At 48.2% G+C, this 23,032-nt stretch overlaps 1 protein-coding gene across 1 annotated transcript in view; it reads right to left on the bottom strand.

The window, feature by feature from the left end:
* The window catches only part of LOC121535702 (receptor-type tyrosine-protein phosphatase mu-like), a 427,462-nt gene that overhangs the window by 91,135 nt on the left and 313,295 nt on the right, over window positions 1–23,032 (bottom strand). The window contains exon 18 of the mRNA XM_045205919.1: window positions 15,321–15,538. Within this exon, the coding sequence (XP_045061854.1) occupies window positions 15,321–15,538 (218 nt within the window). The remainder of the gene's footprint in view (window positions 1–15,320; window positions 15,539–23,032) is intronic.

The following is a 23,032-nucleotide window of genomic DNA, read 5'->3' as shown; positions in this document are numbered from 1 at the left end:
GGACCAACACCATGTCATCTAGGACCAACACCATGACATCTAGGACCAACACCATGACATCTAGGACCAACACCATGACATATAGGACCAACACCATCTAGGACCAACACAATCTAGGACCAAAACAATCTAGGACCAACACCATCTAGGACCAACACCATCTAGGACCAACATCATGACATCTAGGACCAAAACAATCTAGGACCAACACCATGACATCTAGGACCAACACCATGACATCTAGGTCCAACACCATCTAGGACCAACACCATCTAGGACCAAAACCATCTAGGACCAACACCATCTAGGACCAACACCATCTAGGACCAACACCATCTAGGACCAACACCATCTAGGACCAACACCATCTAGGACCAACATCATGACATCTAGGACCAAAACAATCTAGGACCAATACCATGACATCTAGGACCAAAACCATCTAGGACCAACACCATCTAGGACCAACACTGTCTAGGACCAACACCATCTAGGACCAACACCATGCCATCTAGGACCAACACCATCTAGGACCAACACCATGTCATCTAGGACCAACACCATCTAGGACCAACACCATGTCATCTAGGACCAACACCATGACATCTAGGACCAACACCATGACATCTAGGACCAACACCATGACATCTAGGACCAACACCATCTAGGACCAACACCATCTAGGACCAAAACAATCTAGGACCAACACCATGACATCTAGGTCCAACACCATCTAGGACCAACACCATCTAGGACCAAAACCATCTAGGACCAACACCATCTAGGACCAACACCATCTAGGACCAAGACCATCTAGGACCAACACCATCTAGGACCAACATCATGACATCTAGGACCAAAACAATCTAGGACCAACAACATGCCATCTAAGACCAATACCATGACATCTAGGACCAAAACCATCTAGGACCAACACCATCTAGGACCAACACCGTCTAGGACCAACTAGGACCAATACCATGACATCTAGGACCAAAACCATCTAGGACCAACACCATGTCATCTAGGACCAACACCATGACATCTAGGACCAACACCATCTAGGACCAACACAATCTAGGACCAACACCGTCTAGGACCAACTAGGACCAACACTAGGACCAACACCATGACATATAGGACCAACAGCATGACATCTAGGACCAACACCATCTAGGACAAACACCATCTAGGACCAACACCATCTAGGACCAACACTATCTAGGACCAACACCATGTCATCTAGGACCAACACCATGCCATCTATGACCAACACCATGCCATCTAGGACCAACACCATGACATCTAGGACCAACACCATCTAGGACCAACACCATCTAGGACAAAAAACCATCTAGGACCAACACTATCTAGGACCAACACCATGTCATCTAGGACCAACAACATGACACCTAGGACCAACACCATGACACCTAGGACCAACACCATCTAGGACCAACACCATCTAGGACCAACACCATCTAGGACCAACACCATCTAAGACCAACACCATGACACCTAGGACCAACACCATCTAGGACCAACACCATCTAGGACCAACACCATCTAGGACCAACACCATCTAGGACCAACACCATCTAGGACCAACACCATCTAGGACCAACACCATCTAGCACCAACACCATCTAGGACCAACACCATGACATCTAGGACCAACACCGTGACATCTAGGACCAACACCATGACATCTAGGACCAACACCATCTAGGACCAACACTATCTAGGACCAACACCATCTAGGACCAACACCATCTAGGACCAACACTATCTAGGACCAACACTATCTAGGACCAACACTATCTAGGACCAACACTATCTAGGACCAACACCATCTAGGACCAACACCATCTAGGACCAACACCATCTAGGACCAACACCATCTAGGACCAACACCGTGACATCTAGGACCAAAACCATCTAGGACCAACACCATCTAGGACCAACACCATGACATCTAGGAACAACACCATCTAGGACCAACACCGTGACATCTAGGACCAACACCACGACATCTAGGACCAACACCATGACCTCTAGGACCAACACCATCTAGGACCAACACCATCTAGGACCAACACCATATAGGACCAACACCATGTCATCTAGGACCAACACCATGACATCTAGGACCAACACCATGACATCTAGGACCAACACCATGACATATAGGACCAACACCATCTAGGACCAACACAATCTAGGACCAAAACAATCTAGGACCAACACCATCTAGGACCAACACCATCTAGGACCAACATCATGACATCTAGGACCAAAACAATCTAGGACCAACACCATGACATCTAGGACCAACACCATGACATCTAGGTCCAACACCATCTAGGACCAACACCATCTAGGACCAAAACCATCTAGGACCAACACCATCTAGGACCAACACCATCTAGGACCAACACCATCTAGGACCAACACCATCTAGGACCAACACCATCTAGGACCAACATCATGACATCTAGGACCAAAACAATCTAGGACCAATACCATGACATCTAGGACCAAAACCATCTAGGACCAACACCATCTAGGACCAACACTGTCTAGGACCAACACCATCTAGGACCAACACCATGCCATCTAGGACCAACACCATCTAGGACCAACACCATGTCATCTAGGACCAACACCATCTAGGACCAACACCATGTCATCTAGGACCAACACCATGACATCTAGGACCAACACCATGACATCTAGGACCAACACCATGACATCTAGGACCAACACCATCTAGGACCAACACCATCTAGGACCAAAACAATCTAGGACCAACACCATGACATCTAGGTCCAACACCATCTAGGACCAACACCATCTAGGACCAAAACCATCTAGGACCAACACCATCTAGGACCAACACCATCTAGGACCAACACCATCTAGGACCAACACCATCTAGGACCAACATCATGACATCTAGGACCAAAACAATCTAGGACCAACAACATGCCATCTAGGACCAATACCATGACATCTAGGACCAAAACCATCTAGGACCAACACCATCTAGGACCAACACCGTCTAGGACCAACTAGGACCAATACCATGACATCTAGGACCAAAACCATCTAGGACCAACACCATGTCATCTAGGACCAACACCATGACATCTAGGACCAACACCATCTAGGACCAACACAATCTAGGACCAACACCGTCTAGGACCAACTAGGACCAACACTAGGACCAACACCATGACATATAGGACCAACAGCATGACATCTAGGACCAACACCATCTAGGACAAACACCATCTAGGACCAACACCATCTAGGACCAACACTATCTAGGACCAACACCATGTCATCTAGGACCAACACCATGCCATCTATGACCAACACCATGCCATCTAGGACCAACACCATGACATCTAGGACCAACACCATCTAGGACCAACACCATCTAGGACCAAAACCATCTAGGACCAACACTATCTAGGACCAACACCATGTCATCTAGGACCAACAACATGACACCTAGGACCAACACCATGACACCTAGGACCAACACCATCTAGGACCAACACCATCTAGGACCAACACCATCTAGGACCAACACCATCTAAGACCAACACCATGACACCTAGGACCAACACCATCTAGGACCAACACCATCTAGGACCAACACCATCTAGGACCAACACCATCTAGGACCAACACCATCTAGGACCAACACCATCTAGGACCAACACCATGACATTTAGGACCAACACCATGACATCTAGGACCAAAACCATGACATCTAGGACCAAAACCATGACATCTAGGACCAACACCATGACATCTAGGACCAAAACCATCTAGGACCAACACCATGACATCTAGGACCAAAACCATCTAGGACCAACACCATGACATCTAGGACCAAAACCATCTAGGACCAACACCATCTAGGACCAACACCATCTAGGACCAACACCATCTAGAACCAACACCATCTAGGACCAACACCATCTAGGACCAACACCATGACATCTAGGACCAAAACCATCTAGGACCAACACCATGACATCTAGGACCAACACCATCTAGGACCAACACCATGACATCTAGGACCAAAACCATCTCGGACCAACACCATCTAGGACCAACACCATCTAGGACCAACACCATGACATCTAGGACCAACACCATCTAGGACCAACACCATGTCATCTAGGACCATCACCATGACATCTAAGACCAACACCACGACATCTAGGACCAACACCATCTAGAACCAACACCATCTAGGACCAACACTATCTAGGACCAACACCATGTCATCTAGGACCAACACCATGCCATCTATGACCAACACCATGCCATCTAGGACCAACACCATGACATCTAGGACCAACACCATCTAGGACCAACACCATCTAGGACAAAAACCATCTAGGACCAACACTATCTAGGACCAACACCATGTCATCTAGGACCAACAACATGACACCTAGGACCAACACCATGACACCTAGGACCAACACCATCTAGGACCAACACCATCTAGGACCAACACCATCTAGGACCAACACCATCTAAGACCAACACCATGACACCTAGGACCAACACCATCTAGGACCAACACCATCTAGGACCAACACCATCTAGGACCAACACCATCTAGGACCAACACCATCTAGGACCAACACCATCTAGGACCAACACCATGACATCTAGGACCAACACCATGACATCTAGGACCAAAACCATGACATCTAGGACCAAAACCATGACATCTAGGACCAACACCATGACATCTAGGACCAAAACCATCTAGGACCAACACCATGACATCTAGGACCAAAACCATCTAGGACCAACACCATGACATCTAGGACCAAAACCATCTAGGACCAACACCATCTAGGACCAACACCATCTAGGACCAACACCATCTAGAACCAACACCATCTAGGACCAACACCATCTAGGACCAACACCATGACATCTAGGACCAAAACCATCTAGGACCAACACCATGACATCTAGGACCAACACCATCTAGGACCAACACCATGACATCTAGGACCAAAACCATCTCGGACCAACACCATCTAGGACCAACACCATCTAGGACCAACACCATGACATCTAGGACCAACACCATCTAGGACCAACACCATGTCATCTAGGACCATCACCATGACATCTAAGACCAACACCACGACATCTAGGACCAACACCATCTAGAACCAACACCATCTAGAACCAACACCATCTAGAACCAACACCACGACATCTAGGACCAAAACCATCTAGGACCAACACCATGACATCTAGGACCAACACCATCTAGGACCAACACCGTCTAGGACCAAAACCATCTAGGACCAACACCATCTAGGACCAACACCATCTAGGACCAACACCATCTAGGACCAACACCATGACATCTAGGACCAACACCATGACATCTAGGACCAACACCATCTAGGACAAACACCATCTAGAACCAACACCATCTAGGACAAACACCATCTAGGACCAACACCATGCCATCTAGGACCAACACCATGCCATCTATGACCAACCCCATGCCATCTAGGACCAACACCATCTATGACCAACACCATCTAGGACCAACACCATGACATATAGGACCAACACCATGACATATAGGACCAACACCATCTAGGACCAACACCATGACATATAGGACCAACACCATGCCATCCAGGCTCTGTCGCAGCCGGCCGCGACCGGGAGACTCATGGGCGGCGCACAATTGGCCCAGCGTCGTCCAGGGTAGGGGAGGGAATGGCAGGCAGGGATGTAGCTCAGTTGATAGAGCATGGCGTTTGCAACGCCAGGGTTGTGCGTTTGATTCCCACGGGGGCCAGTATAAAAAAATATGTATTCACTAACTGTAAGTCGCTCTGGATAAGAGCGTCTGCTAAATGACTAAAATGTAAAATGTAAATGTAAAATCTAGGACCAACACCATGCCATCTAGGACCAACACCATGCCATCTAGGACCAACACCATGCCATCTAGGACCAACACCATCTAGGACCAACACCATCTAGGACCAACACCATGACATCTAGGACCAACACCATCTAGGACCAACACCATGTCATCTAGGACCATCACCATGACATCTAAGACCAACACCACGACATCTAGGACCAACACCATCTAGAACCAACACCATCTAGAACCAACACCATCTAGAACCAACACCATGACATCTAGGACCAACACCATCTAGGACCAACACCGTCTAGGACCAAAACCATCTAGGACCAACACCATGACATCTAGGACCAACACCATGCCATCTAGGACCAACACCATGACATCTAGGACCAACACCATCTAGGACCAACACCATGACATCTAGGACCAACACCATCTAGGACCAACACCATCTAGGACCAAAACCATCTAGGACCAACACCATGTCATCTAGGACCAACACCATGACATCTATGACCAACACCATGACATCTAGGACCAAAACCATCTAGGACCAACACCATGACATCTAGGACCAACACCATCTAGGACCAACACCATGACATCTAGGACCAAAACAATCTAGGACCAACACCATGCAATCTAGGACCAATACCATGACATCTAGGACCAAAACCATCTAGGACCAACACCATCTAGGACCAACACCATCTAGGACCAACACCGTCTAGGACCAACACCATCTAGGACCAACACCATGCCATCTAGGACCAACACCATGCCATCTATGACCAACACCATGCCATCTAGGACCAACACCATGCCATCTATGACCAACACCATGCCATCTAGGACCAACACCATGACATCTAGGACCAACACCATCTAGGACCAAAACCATCTAGGACCAACACTATCTAGGACCAACAGCATGTCATCTAGGACCAACAACATGACACCTAGGACCAACACCATGACACCTAGGACCAACACCATCTAGGACCAACACCATCTAGGACCAACACCATATAGGACCAACACCATCTAAGACCAACACCATGACACCTAGGACTAACACCATCTAGGACCAACACCATCTCGGACCAACACCACCTAGGACCAACACCATCTAGGACCAACACCATCTAGGACCAACACCATCTAGGACCAACACCATCTAGGACCAACACCATCTAGGACCAACACCATGACATCTAGGACCAACACCATGACATCTAGGACCAACACCATGACATATAGGACCAACACCATGACATCTAGGACCAAAACCATGACATCTAGGACCAACACCATGACATCTAGGACCAAAACCATCTAGGACCAACACCATGACATCTAGGACCAAAACCATCTAGGACCAACACCATCTAGGACCAAAACCATCTAGGACCAACACCATCTAGGACCAACACCATCTAGGACCAACACCATGACATCTAGGACCAACACCATCTAGGACCAACACCATCTAGGACCAACACCATCTAGGACCAACACCATGACATCTAGGACCAAAACCATCTAGGACCAACACCATCTAGGACCAACACCATCTAGGACCAACACCATGACATCTAGGACCAAAACCATCTAGGACCAACACCATTACATCTAGGACCAACACCATCTAGGACCAACACCATGACATCTAGGACCAAAACCATCTCGGACCAACACCATCTAGGACCAACACCATCTAGGACCAACACCATGCCATCTAGGACCAACACCATGCCATCTAGGACCAACACCATGTCATCTAGGACCATCACCATGCCATCTAAGACCAACACCACGACATCTAGGACCAACACCATCTAGAACCAACACCATCTAGAACCAACACCATCTAGAACCAACACCATCTAGGACCAACACCATCTATGACCAACACCATGACATCTAGGACCAACACCATGACATCTAGGACCAACACCATCTAGGACCAACACCGTCTAGGACCAAAACCATCTAGGACCAACACCATGACATCTAGGACCAACACCATGACATCTAGGACCAACACCATGACATCTAGGACCAACACCATCTAGGACCAACACCATGACATCTAGGACCAATACCATCTAGGACAAACACCATCTAGGACCAAAACAATCTATGACCAACACCATCTAGGACCAGCACCATGACATCTAGGACCAACACCATCTAGGACCAACACCATCTATGACCAACACCATCTAGGACCAACACCATGACATATAGGACCAACACCATGCCATCCAGGCTCTGTCGCAGCCGGCCGCGACCGGGAGACTCATGGGCGGCGCACAATTGGCCCAGCGTCGTCCAGGGTAGGGGAGGGAATGGCAGGCAGGGATGTAGCTCAGTTGATAGAGCATGGCGTTTGCAACGCCATGGTTGTGCGTTCGATTCCCACGGGGGGCCAGTATAAAAAAATATGTATTCACTAACTGTAAGTCGCTCTGGATAAGAGCGTCTGCTAAATGACTAAAATGTAAAATGTAAATGTAAAATCTAGGACCAACACCATGCCATCTAGGACCAACACCATGCCATCTAGGACCAACACCATGCCATCTAGGACCAACACCATGCCATCTAGGACCAACACCATCTAGGACCAACACCATGACATCTAGGACCAACACCATGCCATCTAGGACCAACACCATGACATCTAGGACCAACACCATCTAGGACCAACACCATCTAGGACCAAAACCATCTAGGACCAACACCATGTCATCTAGGACTAACACCATGACATCTATGACCAACACCATGACATCTAGGACCAACACCATCTAGGACCAACACCATCTAGGACCAACACCATGACATCTAGGACCAACACCATGACATCTAGGACTAACACCATCTCGGACCAACACCATCTAGGACCAACACCATCTAGGACCGACACCATCTAAAACCAACACCATCCAACAATACACCATGCCATATAGGACCAATACCATGCCATCTAGGACCAACACCATCTAGGACCGACACCATCTAAAACCAACACCATCCAACAATACACCATGCCATATAGGACCAACACCATGCCATCTAGGACCAACACCATGCCATCTAGGACCAACACCATGACATCTAGGACCAACACCATGAGATCTAGGACCAACACCATCTAGGGCCAATATCATGCCATCTAGGACCAACACCATGCCATCTATGTCCAACACCATGACATCTAGCACCAACACCATGAGATCTAGGACCAACACCATCTAGGACCAACACCATCTAGGACCAACACCATCTAGGACCAACACCATCTAGGACCAACACCATCTAGGACCAACACCATATAGGACCAACACCATGACATCTAGGACCAACACCATCTAGGACCAACACCATCTAGGACAAACACCATCTAGGACCAACACCATCTAGGACCAACACCATCCAACACTACACCATGCCATATAGGACCAATATCATGACATCTAGGACCAACACCATGCCATCTAGGACCAACACCATCTAGGACCAACACCATCTAGGACCAACACCATGACATCTAGGACCAACACCATCTAGGACCAACACCATCTAGGACCAACACCATCTAGGACCAACACCATCTAGGACCAACACCATCTAGGACAAACACCATCTAGGACCAACACCATCTAGGACCAACACCATCCAACACTACACCATGCCAAATAGGACAAATATCATGACATCTAGGACCAACACCATGCCATCTAGGACCAACACCATGCCATCTAGGACCAACACCATGCCATCTAGGACCAACACCATGCCATCTAGGACCAACACCATGCCATCTAGGACCAACACCATGACATCTAAGCTCCTGAGTGGCGCAGTGGTCTAAGCCGGCCGCGACCGGGAGACTCATGGGCCATTCCCTCCCCTACCCAGCGTCGTCCAGGGTAGGGGAGGGAATGGCCGGCAGGGATGTAGCTCAGTTGATAGAGCATGGCGTTTGGGTTCGATTCCCACGGGGGGCCAGTATAAAAAATAAAAATAAAGTCGCTCTGGATAAGAGCGTCTGCTAAATGACTAAAATGTAAATGTAAATGTAAATCTAGGACCAACACCATGACATCTAGGACCAACACCATGCCATCTAGGACCAACACCATGCCATCTATGACCAACACCATCTAGGACCAACACCATCTAGGACCAACACCATCTAGGACCAACACCATGACATCTAGGACCAACACCATGCCATCTAGGACCAACACCATGACATCTAGGACCAACACCATGCCATCTAGGACCAACACCATCTAGGACCAACACCATCTAGGACCAACACCATCTAGGACAAACACCATGACATCTAGGACAGGAGGGAGGAGGACAGTAGGACAACATTAGGGGGCTCAGGCTTTGGGGACAGGAGGGAGGAGGACAGTAGGACAACATTAGGGGGCTCAGGCTTTGGGGACAGGAGGGAGGAGGACAGTAGGACAACATTAGGGGGCTCAGGCTTTGGGGACAGGAGGGAGGAGGACAGTAGGACAACATTAGGGGCTCAGGCTTTGGGGACAGGAGGGAGGAGGACAGTAGGACAACATTAGGGGGCTCAGGCTTTGGGAACAGGAGGGAGGAGGACAGTAGGACAACATTAGGGGGCTCAGGCTTTGGGAACAGGAGAGACGAGGACAGTAGGACAACATTAGGGGGCTCAGGCTTTGGGAACAGGAGGGAGGAGGACAGTAGGACAACATTAGGGGGCTCAGGCTTTGGGGACAGGAGGGAGGAGGACAGTAGGACAACATTAGGGGGCTCAGGCTTTGGGGACAGGAGGGAGGGAGGACAGTAGGACAACATTAGGGGGCTCAGGCTTTGGGGACAGGAGGGAGGAGGACAGTAGGACAACATTAGGGGGCTCAGGCTTTGGGGACAGGAGGGAGGAGGACAGTAGGACAACATTAGGGGGCTCAGGCTTTGGGGACAGGAGGGAGGAGGACAGTAGGACAACATTAGGGGGCTCAGGCTTTGGGGACAGGAGAGACGAGGACAGTAGGACAACATTAGGGGGCTCAGGCTTTGGGGACAGGAGGGAGGAGGACAGTAGGACAACATTAGGGGGCTCAGGCTTTGGGGACAGGAGGGAGGAGGACAGTAGGACAACATTAGGGGGGCTCAGGCTTTGGGGACAGGAGAGACGAGGACAGTAGGACAACATTAGGGGGCTCAGGCTTTGGGGACAGGAGGGAGGAGGACAGTAGGACAACATTAGGGGGCTCAGGCTTTGGGAACAGGAGGGAGGAGGACAGTAGGACAACATTAGGGGGCTCAGGCTTTGGGGACAGGAGGGAGGAGGACAGTAGGACAACATTAGGGGGCTCAGGCTTTGGGGACAGGAGAGACGAGGACAGTAGGACAACATTAGGGGGCTCAGGCTTTGGGGACAGGAGGGAGGAGGACAGTAGGACAACATTAGGGGGCTCAGGCTTTGGGGACAGGAGGGAGGAGGACAGTAGGACAACATTAGGGGGCTCAGGCTTTGGGGACAGGAGGGAGGAGGACAGTAGGACAACATTAGGGGGCTCAGGCTTTGGGAACAGGAGGGAGGAGGACAGTAGGACAACATTAGGGGGCTCAGGCTTTGGGGACAGGAGGGAGGAGGACAGTAGGACAACATTAGGGGGCTCAGGCTTTGGGGACAGGAGGGAGGAGGACAGTAGGACAACATTAGGGGGCTCAGGCTTTGGGAACAGGAGGGAGGAGGACAGTAGGACAACATTAGGGGGCTCAGGCTTTGGGGACAGGAGGGAGGAGGACAGTAGGACAACATTAGGGGGCTCAGGCTTTGGGAACAGGAGGGAGGAGGACAGTAGGACAACATTACTGGGATAAGGACTGAGATAACAGTGGATAGAGTCTTTGGACAGAGAGGGAGGGGTATGAACGAGACAATATCAGAGGGACGTAACAACCACAGTAGTAGACAGTCAGTTGAGGTCAAAGCTTAAGTGTCTCCTGCAGAGCTGGAGGAGGAGGAGGAGGAGGAGGAGGAGGAGGAGGAGGAGGAGGAGGAGGGTCTAATCACCGAGGCCTATCCCCAGCTGCACCACCTCTACACAGAGACTGAGGTAAGGTAGGGTCTTCTGTGTTTAGGGTTAGTTGTTGTAATTAGGATTTGGGGTGATGTCAGGGTAAGATGCTGTCATTAGCTACCCCATGTAGCTGTACATATTGTACTGAAGTCAACATCATCAGCATTAGGATTGTAGCGTGTTAAGATGTTAAGAAGCTGAGGCGTGTGAGATTATAGGTTTTAGCTGATGTGTAGCTGCTGTACATACCTTATTGAAGCCAAGTTCATGGGCATTAGATACATCTACATTAGATACATCTACATTAGATACATCTACATTAGATACATCTACATTAGATAGGTCTACATTAGATAGGTCTACATTAGATAGGTCTACATTAGATAGGTCTACATTAGATAGATCTACATTAGATAGAGCTACATTAGTTAGGCCTACATTAGATAGGTCTACATTAGATAGATCTACATTAGATAGTTCTACATTAGCTAGCTCTACATTAGCTAGCTCTACATTAGTTAGGCCTACATTAGATAGTTCTACATTAGCTAGCTCTACATTAGATAGATCTACATTAGTTAGGCCTACATTAGATAGTTCTACATTAGCTAGCTCTACATTAGATATATCTACATTAGATATACAGTGGGGAGAACAAGTATTTGATACACTGCCGATTTTGCAGGTTTTCCTACTTACAAAGCATGTAGAGGTCTGTAATTTTTATCATAGGTACACTTCAACTGTGAGAGACGGAATCTAAAACAAATATCCAGAAAATCACATTGTATGATTTTTAAGTAATTCATTTGCATTTTATTGCATGACATAAGTATTTGATACATAAGAAAAGCAGAACTTAATTTTTGGTACAGAAACCTTTGTTTGCAATTACAGAGATCATACGTTTCCTGTAGGTCTTGACCAGGTTTGCACACACTGCAGCAGGGATTTTGGCCCACACCTCCATACAGACCTTCTCCAGATCCTTCAGGTTTCGGGGCTGTCGCTGGGCAATACGGACTTTCAGCTCCCTCCAAAGATGTTCTATTGGGTTCAGGTCTGGAGACTGGCTAGGCCACTCCAGGACCTTGAGATGCTTCTTACGGAGCCACTCCTTAGTTGCCCTGGCTGTGTGTTTCGGGTCGTTGTCATGCTGGAAGACCCAGCCACGACCCATCTTCAATGCTCTTACTGAGGGAAGGAGGTTGTTGGCCAAGATCTTGCGATACATGGCCCCATCCATCCTCCCCTCAATACGGTGCAGTCGCCTGTCCCCTTTGCAGAAAAGCATCCCCAAAGAATGATGTTTCCATCTCCATGCTTCACGGTTGGGATGGTGTTCTTGGGGTTGTACTCATCCTTCTTCTTCCTCCAAACACGGCGAGTGGAGTTTAGACCAAAAAGCTTTATTTTTGTCTCATCAGACCACACGACCTTCTCCCATTCCTCCTCTGGATCATCCAGATGGTCATTGGCAAACTTCAGACGGGCCTGGACATGCGCTGGCTTGAGCAGGGGGACCTTGCGTGCGCTGCAGGATTTTAATCCATGACGGCGTAGTGTGTTACTAATGGTTTTCTTTGAGACTGTGGTCCCAGCTCTCTTCAGGTCATTGACCAGGTCCTGCCGTGTAGTTCTGGGCTGATCCCTCACCTTCCTCATGATCGTTGATGCCCCACGAGGTGAGATCTTGCATGGAGCCCCAGACCGAGGGTGATTGACCGTCATATTGAACTTCTTCCATTTTCTAATAATTGCGCCAACAGTTGTTGCTTTCTCACCAAGCTGCTTGCCCATTGTCCTGTAGCCCATCCCAGCCTTGTGCAGGTATACAATTTTATCCCTGATGTCCTTACACAGCTCTCTGGTCTTGGCCATTGTGGAGAGGTTGGAGTATGTTTGATTGAGTGTGTGGACAGGTGTCTTTTATACAGGTAACGAGTTCAAATAGGTGCAGTTAATACAGGTAATGAGTGGAGAACAGGAGGGCTTCTTAAAGAAAAACAAACAGGTCTGTGAGAGCCGGAATTCTTACTGGTTGGTAGGTGATCAAATACTTATGTCATGCAATAAAATGCAAATTAATTACTTAAAAATCATACAATGTGATTTGTGACTCTCACAGTTGAAGTGTACCTATGATAAAAAATTACAGACCTCTACATGCATTGTAAGTAGGAAAACCTGCAAAATCGGCAGTGTATCAAATACTTGTTCTCCCCACTGTATCTACATTAGATAGTTCTACATTAGATAGGTCTACATTAGATATATCTACATTATATAGATCTACATTAGATAGATCTACATTAGATAGGTCTACATTAGATAGTTCTACATTAGATAGTTCTACATTAGATAGATCTACATTAGATATATCTACATTAGATAGAGCTACATTAGTTAGTTCTACATTAGATATATCTACATTATATAGATCTACATTAGATAGATCTACATTAGATATATCTACATTAGATAGAGCTACATTAGTTAGTTCTACATTAGATATATCTACATTATATAGATCTACATTAGATAGATCTACATTAGATAGTTCTACATTAGATAGGTCTACATTAGATAGATCTACATTAGATAGTTCTACATTAGATAGATCTACATTAGATAGATCTACATTAGATAGATCTACATTAGATAGTTCTACATTATATAGATCTACATTAGATAGATCTACATTAGATAGTTCTACATTAGATAGGTCTACATTAGATATGTCTACATTAGTTAGGTCTACATTAGATAGGTCTACATTAGATATATCTACATTATATAGTTCTACATTAGATAGTTCTACATTAGATAGATCTACATTAGATACATCTACATTAGATAGGCCTACGTTTAATTATTAAGGGGGCTGGAGAGAAGCTAACTACAGGCTGAGCTGTTAGGTCTAATCAGAGACTGAGGTGCTGTAGGGTTGTAAGTTATTTAGGTGAAGTGTTGTTATTAACTGTGTGGAGTGTGTTAGGTTTAGTAGCTGCACTGAAGTCAATTTCATGGGCATTACGTCAATTAGAATAGAGGGCTTCTGCATGTGCTGACCTGTGACCTCTAGAAAGGAGAGAAGGCCAGACAACCTATCATTCCCAGAGTATTTACTAAAGATGTTCAGAATAAGATGGTGATTCCAAAGCTAAAACTGCATGCACTCACTTACAATGACTTTATATAAGGATATCCAGTTGACGTTTGTAAACGTAATACACTATATATATATATATATATATGTATGTTTACATCAACCTGGACGCCCGGCTACTTACTCCGGCCATTGAGGGCGAGGGTGCACTCGCTGCGGCCATTGAGGGCGAGGGTGCACTCGCTCCTAGTATTGAGGGTGTGACTGTGTGTGTCCATGAAGGACAAGGCCTCGTCACAGTTTGTCCCCTGCTCCGTATAACTCTTATCCATGGAGTTCACCATCACTGTCATCTCCTGCCGAGTACTGCTCAACGTCTCCTTACGCTTCTTAGCCAGCTTCCTGTTTAGGAGAAAATAACAACAATAATGTCATAAGGAAAACAGTTAAACAGATGATGGTAGACAGGAAAACAGTTAAACAGATGATGGTAGAGACTGAGTAGAAATGATGGAAATCCACATGAAAGACAAAGGTTCCATTTAGTTAATTTTTGACAGAACGCCAGTGCTTGAGTATTTGATAAGATAATCTTGAAATGTATGACGTCATTGCACAGTTTGTCGTTACCTTATAACTAACTCGCTAACTAACTAGTTCTTGCATCCAGTCTTTTAAATTGAGAAATGCTTGTAGGAAAACCTTTTCATTCCAATTCGAGCCAAGCAAACCGATCCAAACCCTTCTGGCAAGCCTTTGTCTACTGAATGCAGATACATCAGCGAGCCTGATGAAAGGTCAATTAGCCAGTAGATCTGGGGGTGGAGAACGCATTACAAAAGGGAAATAAAGTTTGTTTGCCTCAAGAACCAAACTGCCTTCTGGGCCTCCTCCAGAACCACTCGATTCTGGGACAAACAACTCTATGTGCATATAATATACATTATATACATTTTGGGTCGTCTTTGGACCGGATGCCTTTTGGGCCTTCTTCAGGCCAATTCACCTCAACATAGTGTGTAACAAAACAACAACTTTATACTCAGACAAACAATGCTACTTTGTGCATATGGAAAATAGATGGGAGAGCCTCATCACGGTACTCTACTCCATAGAACCTCATCACGGTACTCTACCCCATAGAACCTCATCACGGTACTCTACCCCATAGAACCTCATCACGGTACTCTACCCCATAGAACCTCATCACGGTACTCTACCCCATAGAACCTCATCACGGTACTCTACCCCATAGAACCTCATCACGGTACTCTACCCCATAGAACCTCATCACGGTACTCTACCCCATTGAACCTCATCACGGTACTCTACCCCATAGAACCTCATCACGGTACTCTACCCCATAGAACCTCATCACGGTACTCTACCCCATAGAACCTCATCACGGTACTCTACCCCCATAGAACCTCATCACGGTACTCTACCCCATAGAACCTCATCACGGTACTCTACCCCATAGAACCTCATCACGGTACTCTACCCCATAGAACCTCATCACGGTACTCTACCCCATTGAACCTCATCACGGTACTCTACCCCATAGAACCTCATCACGGTACTCTACCCCATAGAACCTCATCACGGTACTCTACCCCATTGAACCTCATCACGATACTCTACCCCATAGAACCTCATCACGGTACTCTACCCCATAGAACCTCATCACGGTACTCTACCCCATAGAACCTCATCACGGTACTCTACCCCATAGAACCTCATCATGGTACTCTACCCCATAGAACCTCATCACGGTACTCTACCCCATAGAACCTCATCACGGTACTCTACCCCATAGAACCTCATCACGGTACTCTACCCCATAGAACCTCATCACGGTACTCTACCCCATTGAACCTCATCACGGTACTCTACCCCATAGAACCTCATCACGGTACTCTACCCCATAGAACCTCATCACGGTACTCTACTCCATAGAACCTCATCATGGTACTCTACCCCATAGAACCTCATCACGGTACTCTACCCCATAGAACCTCATCACGGTACTCTACCCCATAGAGCCTCATCACGGTACTCTACCCCATAGAACCTCATCATGGTACTCTACCCCATAGAACCTCATCATGGTACTCTACCCCATAGAACCTCATCACGGTACTCTACCCCATAGAACCTCATCACGGTACTCTACCCCATAGAACCTCATCACGGTACTCTACCCCATAGAACCTCATCACGGTACTCTACCCCATAGAACCTCATCACGGTACTCTACCCCATAGAACCTCATCACGGTACTCTACCCCATTGAACCTCATCACGATACTCTACCCCATAGAACCTCATCACGGTACTCTACCCCATAGAACCTCATCACGGTACTCTACCCCATTGAACCTCATCACGATACTCTACCCCATAGAACCTCATCACGGTACTCTACCCCATAGAACCTCATCACGGTACTCTACCCCATAGAACCTCATCACGGTACTCTACCCCATAGAACCTCATCATGGTACTCTACCCCATAGAACCTCATCACGGTACTCTACCCCATAGAACCTCATCACGGTACTCTACCCCATAGAACCTCATCACGGTACTCTACCCCATAGAACCTCATCACGGTACTCTACCCCATTGAACCTCATCACGGTACTCTACCCCATAGAACCTCATCACGGTACTCTACCCCCATAGAACCTCATCACGGTACTCTACTCCATAGAACCTCATCATGGTACTCTACCCCATAGAACCTCATCACGGTACTCTACCCCATAGAACCTCATCACGGTACTCTACCCCATAGAGCCTCATCACGGTACTCTACCCCATAGAACCTCATCATGGTACTCTACCCCATAGAACCTCATCATGGTACTCTACCCCATAGAACCTCATCACGGTACTCTACCCCATAGAACCTCATCACGGTACTCTACCCCATAGAAATAGAGCCTCATTCTAGATCTGTCCACTACCCTATATCAGAAATCATCACCAATAGGCTAGCTAGGTTCCTTCAGGTGAACTCATCTCAACTCAACAAAGTAGTTAATAAAACAAGAACTCTATACTCGAACACACACGCACAGACACACACACACACACACACACACACACACACACGCACACACTACACTCACACACACACCACTCAGTCCAGCAACAATACAGTACCTACCTGATGAAGTTCTCCTACTACAACACAATGCAGCTCATGGTCAAATTAAGGCCTCTGCATTGTACCCCTGAATGGAATTGTACTTAACAAAGACATGCTCATTTCTAGTCTCTCATGGCTGTGGGGGTAATTTGTCACCCTGACCTTTAACAACCCCCACGCTCTCACTCTCTCTCTCTTACACAACTGTCCTTCCAGATCAACCATCTCGAACTAACCCAACCTTTCAGCAGAGCTTTGTTCATTCTCTTGCTCTCTCTCTGTTTCTCTCTCTCTCTGTTTCTCTCTCTCTCTCTGTTTCTCTCTCTCTCTCTGTTTCTCTCTCTCTCTCTCTCTGTTTCTCTCTCTCTCTGTTTCTCTCTCTCTCTGCATCTCTGTGTCTGTCTTTCTGTCTCTCTCTGTCTCTCTTTCCCTCTCTTTCTTTCTCTCACTCTCTCATTCTCTCTCTGTATCTCTTTCAGTCTCTCTTTCTCTCTCTCTCTCTCTCTCTCTCTCTCTCTCTCTCTCTCTCTCTCTCTCTCTCTCTCTCTCTCTCTAATTGAAAGCTGAACCAATTGAAAACAGCTTGATAGTGAACATACATTACAATGTACAGCTATAGCTCCTGACTTGGAGGGGAAAATCTGTGTAAGAATTAACTATCTCTGTCTTCCAACTGTTCCGAAACACTTTGTCAGTGGCTGTCTTAGTCTGACCTTTTGACTATGATTGTATCCCAAATGGAATGCTATTCCCTATACAGTGTACTACCTTTGACCAGGGCCCTGTAGTGCACTATGAAGGGAATGGGGTGCCATTTGGGACGCAGCCTAGAAGCCTGTCTCACAGACACACTGTGCCGGCTGATGACACTCCTGCTGCGTTGGTTTAGATCTCTCCTGTTTATTCAATTTAGCTATATGGCCCTACACCCCCACCAGGCCCCTACCAGGCCTCCACCAGGCCCCCACCAGGTCTCCACCAAGCCCCCACCAGGCCCCCTACCAGGCCCCCACCAGGCCCCCACCAGGCCTCCACCAGGCCTCCACCAGGCCCCCACCAGGCCTCCACCAGGTCTCCACCAGGCCCCCACAAGGCCCCCACCAGGCCTCCACCAGGTCTCCACCAGGCCCCCACAAGGCCCCCACCAGGCCTCCACCAGGTCTCCACCAGGCCCCCACCAGGTCTCCACCAAGCCCCCACCAGGCCTCCAACAGGCCTCCACCAGGCCCCAACCAGGCATCCACCAGGCCCCCACCAGGTCTCCAACAAGCCCCCACCAGGCCTCCACCAGGCCCCCACCAGGCCTCCACCAGGTCTCCACCAGGCCCCCAGCAGGCCTCCACCAGGCCCCCACCAGGCATCCACCAGGCCCCCACCAGGTCTCCACCAAGCCCCCACCAGGCCTCCACCAGGCCCCCACCAGGCCTCCACCAGGCCTCCACCAGGTCTCCACCAGGTCTCCACCAGGCCCCCAGCAGGCCTCCACCAGGCCCCCAACAGGTCTCCACCAGGTCTTGGTCTGTGTTCTAAATGGTGCCCTGGTCTTGGTCGGTGTTCTAAATGGTGCCCTGGTCTTGGTCTGTGTTTAAATGGTGCCCTGGTCTTGGTCTGTGTTCTAAATGGTGCCCTGGTCTTGGTCTGTGTTCTAAATGGTGCCCTGGTCTTGGTCTGTGTTCTAAATGGTGCCCTGGTGCCCTGGTCTTGTTCTGTGTTCTAAATGGTGCCCTGGTCTTGGTCTGTGTTTAAATGGTGCCCTGGTCTTGGTCTGTGTTCTAAATGGTGCCCTGGTCTTGGTCTGTGTTCTAAATGGTGCCCTGGTCTTGGTCTGTGTTCTAAATGGTGCCCTGGTCTTGGTCTGTGTTCTAAATGGTGCCCTGGTGCCCTGGTCTTGGTCTGTGTTTAAATGGTGCCCTGGTCTTGGTCTGTGTTCTAAATGGTGCCCTGGTCTTGGTCTGTGTTTAAATGGTGCCCTGGTCTTGGTCAGTGTTCTAAATGGTGCCCTGGTCTTGGTCTGTGTTCTAAAAGGTGCCCTGGTCTTGGTCTGTGTTCTAAATGGTGCCTGGTCTTGGTCTGTGTTCTAAATGGTGCCCCTGGTCTTGGTCAGTGTTCTAAATGGTGCCCTGGTCTTGGTCAGTGTTCTAAATGGTGCCCTGGTCTTGGTCAGTGTTCTAAATGGTGCCCTGGTCTTGGTCTGTGTTCTAAATGGTGCCCTGGTCTTGGTCTGTGTTCTAAATGGTGCCTCGTCTTGGTCAGTGTTCTAAATGGTGCCCTGGTCTTGGTCTGTGTTCTAAATGGTGCCCTGGTCTTGGTCTGTGTTCTAAATGGTGCCCTGGTCTTGGTCTGTGTTCTAAATGGTGCCCTGGTCTTGGTCTGTGTTCTAAATGGTGCCCTGGTCTTGGTCTGTGTTCTAAATGGTGCCCTGGTGCCCTGGTCTTGGTCTGTGTTTAAATGGTGCCCTGGTCTTGGTCTGTGTTCTAAATGGTGCCCTGGTCTTGGTCTGTGTTTAAATGGTGCCCTGGTCTTGGTCAGTGTTCTAAATGGTGCCCTGGTCTTGGTCTGTGTTCTAAAAGGTGCCCTGGTCTTGGTCTGTGTTCTAAATGGTGCCCTCGTCTTGGTCTGTGTTCTAAATGGTGCCCTGGTCTTGGTCTGTGTTTAAATGGTGCCCTGGTCTTGGTCAGTGTTCTAAATGGTGCCCTGGTCTTGGTCTGTGTTCTAAAAGGTGCCCTGGTCTTGGTCTGTGTTCTAAATGGTGCCCTCGTCTTGGTCTGTGTTCTAAATGGTGCCCCTGGTCTTGGTCTGTGTTCTAAATGGTGCCCTGGTCTTGGTCTGTGTTCTAAATGGTGCCCTGGTCTTGGTCTGTGTTCTAAATGGTGCCCTGGTCTTGGTCTGTGTTCTAAATGGTGCCCTGGTCTTGGTCTGTGTTCTAAATGGTGCCCTGGTCTTGGTCAGTGTTCTAAATGGTGCCCTGGTCTTGGTCAGTGTTCTAAATGGTGCCCTCGTCTTGGTCTGTGTTCTAAATGGTGCCCTGGTCTTGGTCTGTGTTTAAATGGTGCCCTGGTCTTGGTCAGTGTTCTAAATGGTGCCCTGGTCTTGGTCTGTGTTCTAAAAGGTGCCCTGGTCTTGGTCTGTGTTCTAAATGGTGCCCTCGTCTTGGTCTGTGTTCTAAATGGTGCCCTGGTCTTGGTCTGTGTTCTAAATGGTGCCCTGGTCTTGGTCTGTGTTCTAAATGGTGCCCTGGTCTTGGTCTGTGTTCTAAATGGTGCCCTGGTCTTGGTCTGTGTTCTAAATGGTGCCCTGGTCTTGGTCTGTGTTCTAAATGGTGCCCTGGTCTTGGTCAGTGTTCTAAATGGTGCCCTGGTCTTGGTCAGTGTTCTAAATGGTGCCCTGGTCTTGGTCAGTGTTCTAAATGGTGCCCTGGTCTTGGTCTGTGTTCTAAATGGTGCCCTGGTCTTGGTCTGTGTTCTAAATGGTGCCCCTCGTCTTGGTCAGTGTTCTAAATGGTGCCCTGGTCTTGGTCTGTGTTCTAAATGGTGCCCTGGTCTTGGTCTGTGTTCTAAATGGTGCCCTGGTCTTGGTCTGTGTTCTAAATGGTGCCCTGGTCTTGGTCTGTGTTCTAAATGGTGCCCTGGTCTTGGTCTGTGTTCTAAATGGTGCCCTGGTGCCCTGGTCTTGGTCTGTGTTCTAAATGGTGCCCTGGTCTTGGTCTGTGTTTAAATGGTGCCCTGGTCTTGGTCAGTGTTCTAAATGGTGCCCTGGTCTTGGTCAGTGTTCTAAATGGTGCCCTCGTCTTGGTCTGTGTTCTAAATGGTGCCCTGGTCTTGGTCTGTGTTTAAATGGTGCCCTGGTCTTGGTCAGTGTTCTAAATGGTGCCCTGGTCTTGGTCTGTGTTCTAAAAGGTGCCCTGGTCTTGGTCTGTGTTCTAAATGGTGCCCTCGTCTTGGTCTGTGTTCTAAATGGTGCCCTGGTCTTGGTCTGTGTTCTAAATGGTGCCCTGGTCTTGGTCTGTGTTCTAAATGGTGCCCTGGTCTTGGTCTGTGTTCTAAATGGTGCCCTGGTCTTGGTCTGTGTTCTAAATGGTGCCCTGGTCTTGGTCTGTGTTCTAAATGGTGCCCTGGTCTTGGTCAGTGTTCTAAATGGTGCCCTGGTCTTGGTCAGTGTTCTAAATGGTGCCCTCGTCTTGGTCTGTGTTCTAAATGGTGCCCTGGTCTTGGTCTGTGTTTAAATGGTGCCCTGGTCTTGGTCAGTGTTCTAAATGGTGCCCTGGTCTTGGTCTGTGTTCTAAAAGGTGCCCTGGTCTTGGTCTGTGTTCTAAATGGTGCCCTCGTCTTGGTCTGTGTTCTAAATGGTGCCCTGGTCTTGGTCTGTGTTCTAAATGGTGCCCTGGTCTTGGTCTGTGTTCTAAATGGTGCCCTGGTCTTGGTCTGTGTTCTAAATGGTGCCCTGGTCTTGGTCTGTGTTCTAAATGGTGCCCTGGTCTTGGTCTGTGTTCTAAATGGTGCCCTGGTCTTGGTCAGTGTTCTAAATGGTGCCCTGGTCTTGGTCAGTGTTCTAAATGGTGCCCTGGTCTTGGTCAGTGTTCTAAATGGTGCCCTGGTCTTGGTCTGTGTTCTAAATGGTGCCCTGGTCTTGGTCTGTGTTCTAAATGGTGCCCTCGTCTTGGTCAGTGTTCTAAATGGTGCCCTGGTCTTGGTCTGTGTTCTAAATGGTGCCCTGGTCTTGGTCTGTGTTCTAAATGGTGCCCT

The sequence above is a fragment of the Coregonus clupeaformis genome, chromosome 21, assembly GCF_020615455.1.
Source record: "Coregonus clupeaformis isolate EN_2021a chromosome 21, ASM2061545v1, whole genome shotgun sequence".
Taxonomy (NCBI): domain Eukaryota; kingdom Metazoa; phylum Chordata; class Actinopteri; order Salmoniformes; family Salmonidae; genus Coregonus; species Coregonus clupeaformis.
Note: the sequence above shows the minus strand (reverse complement) of the source record. Positions and strands in the feature narration are given on the sequence as shown.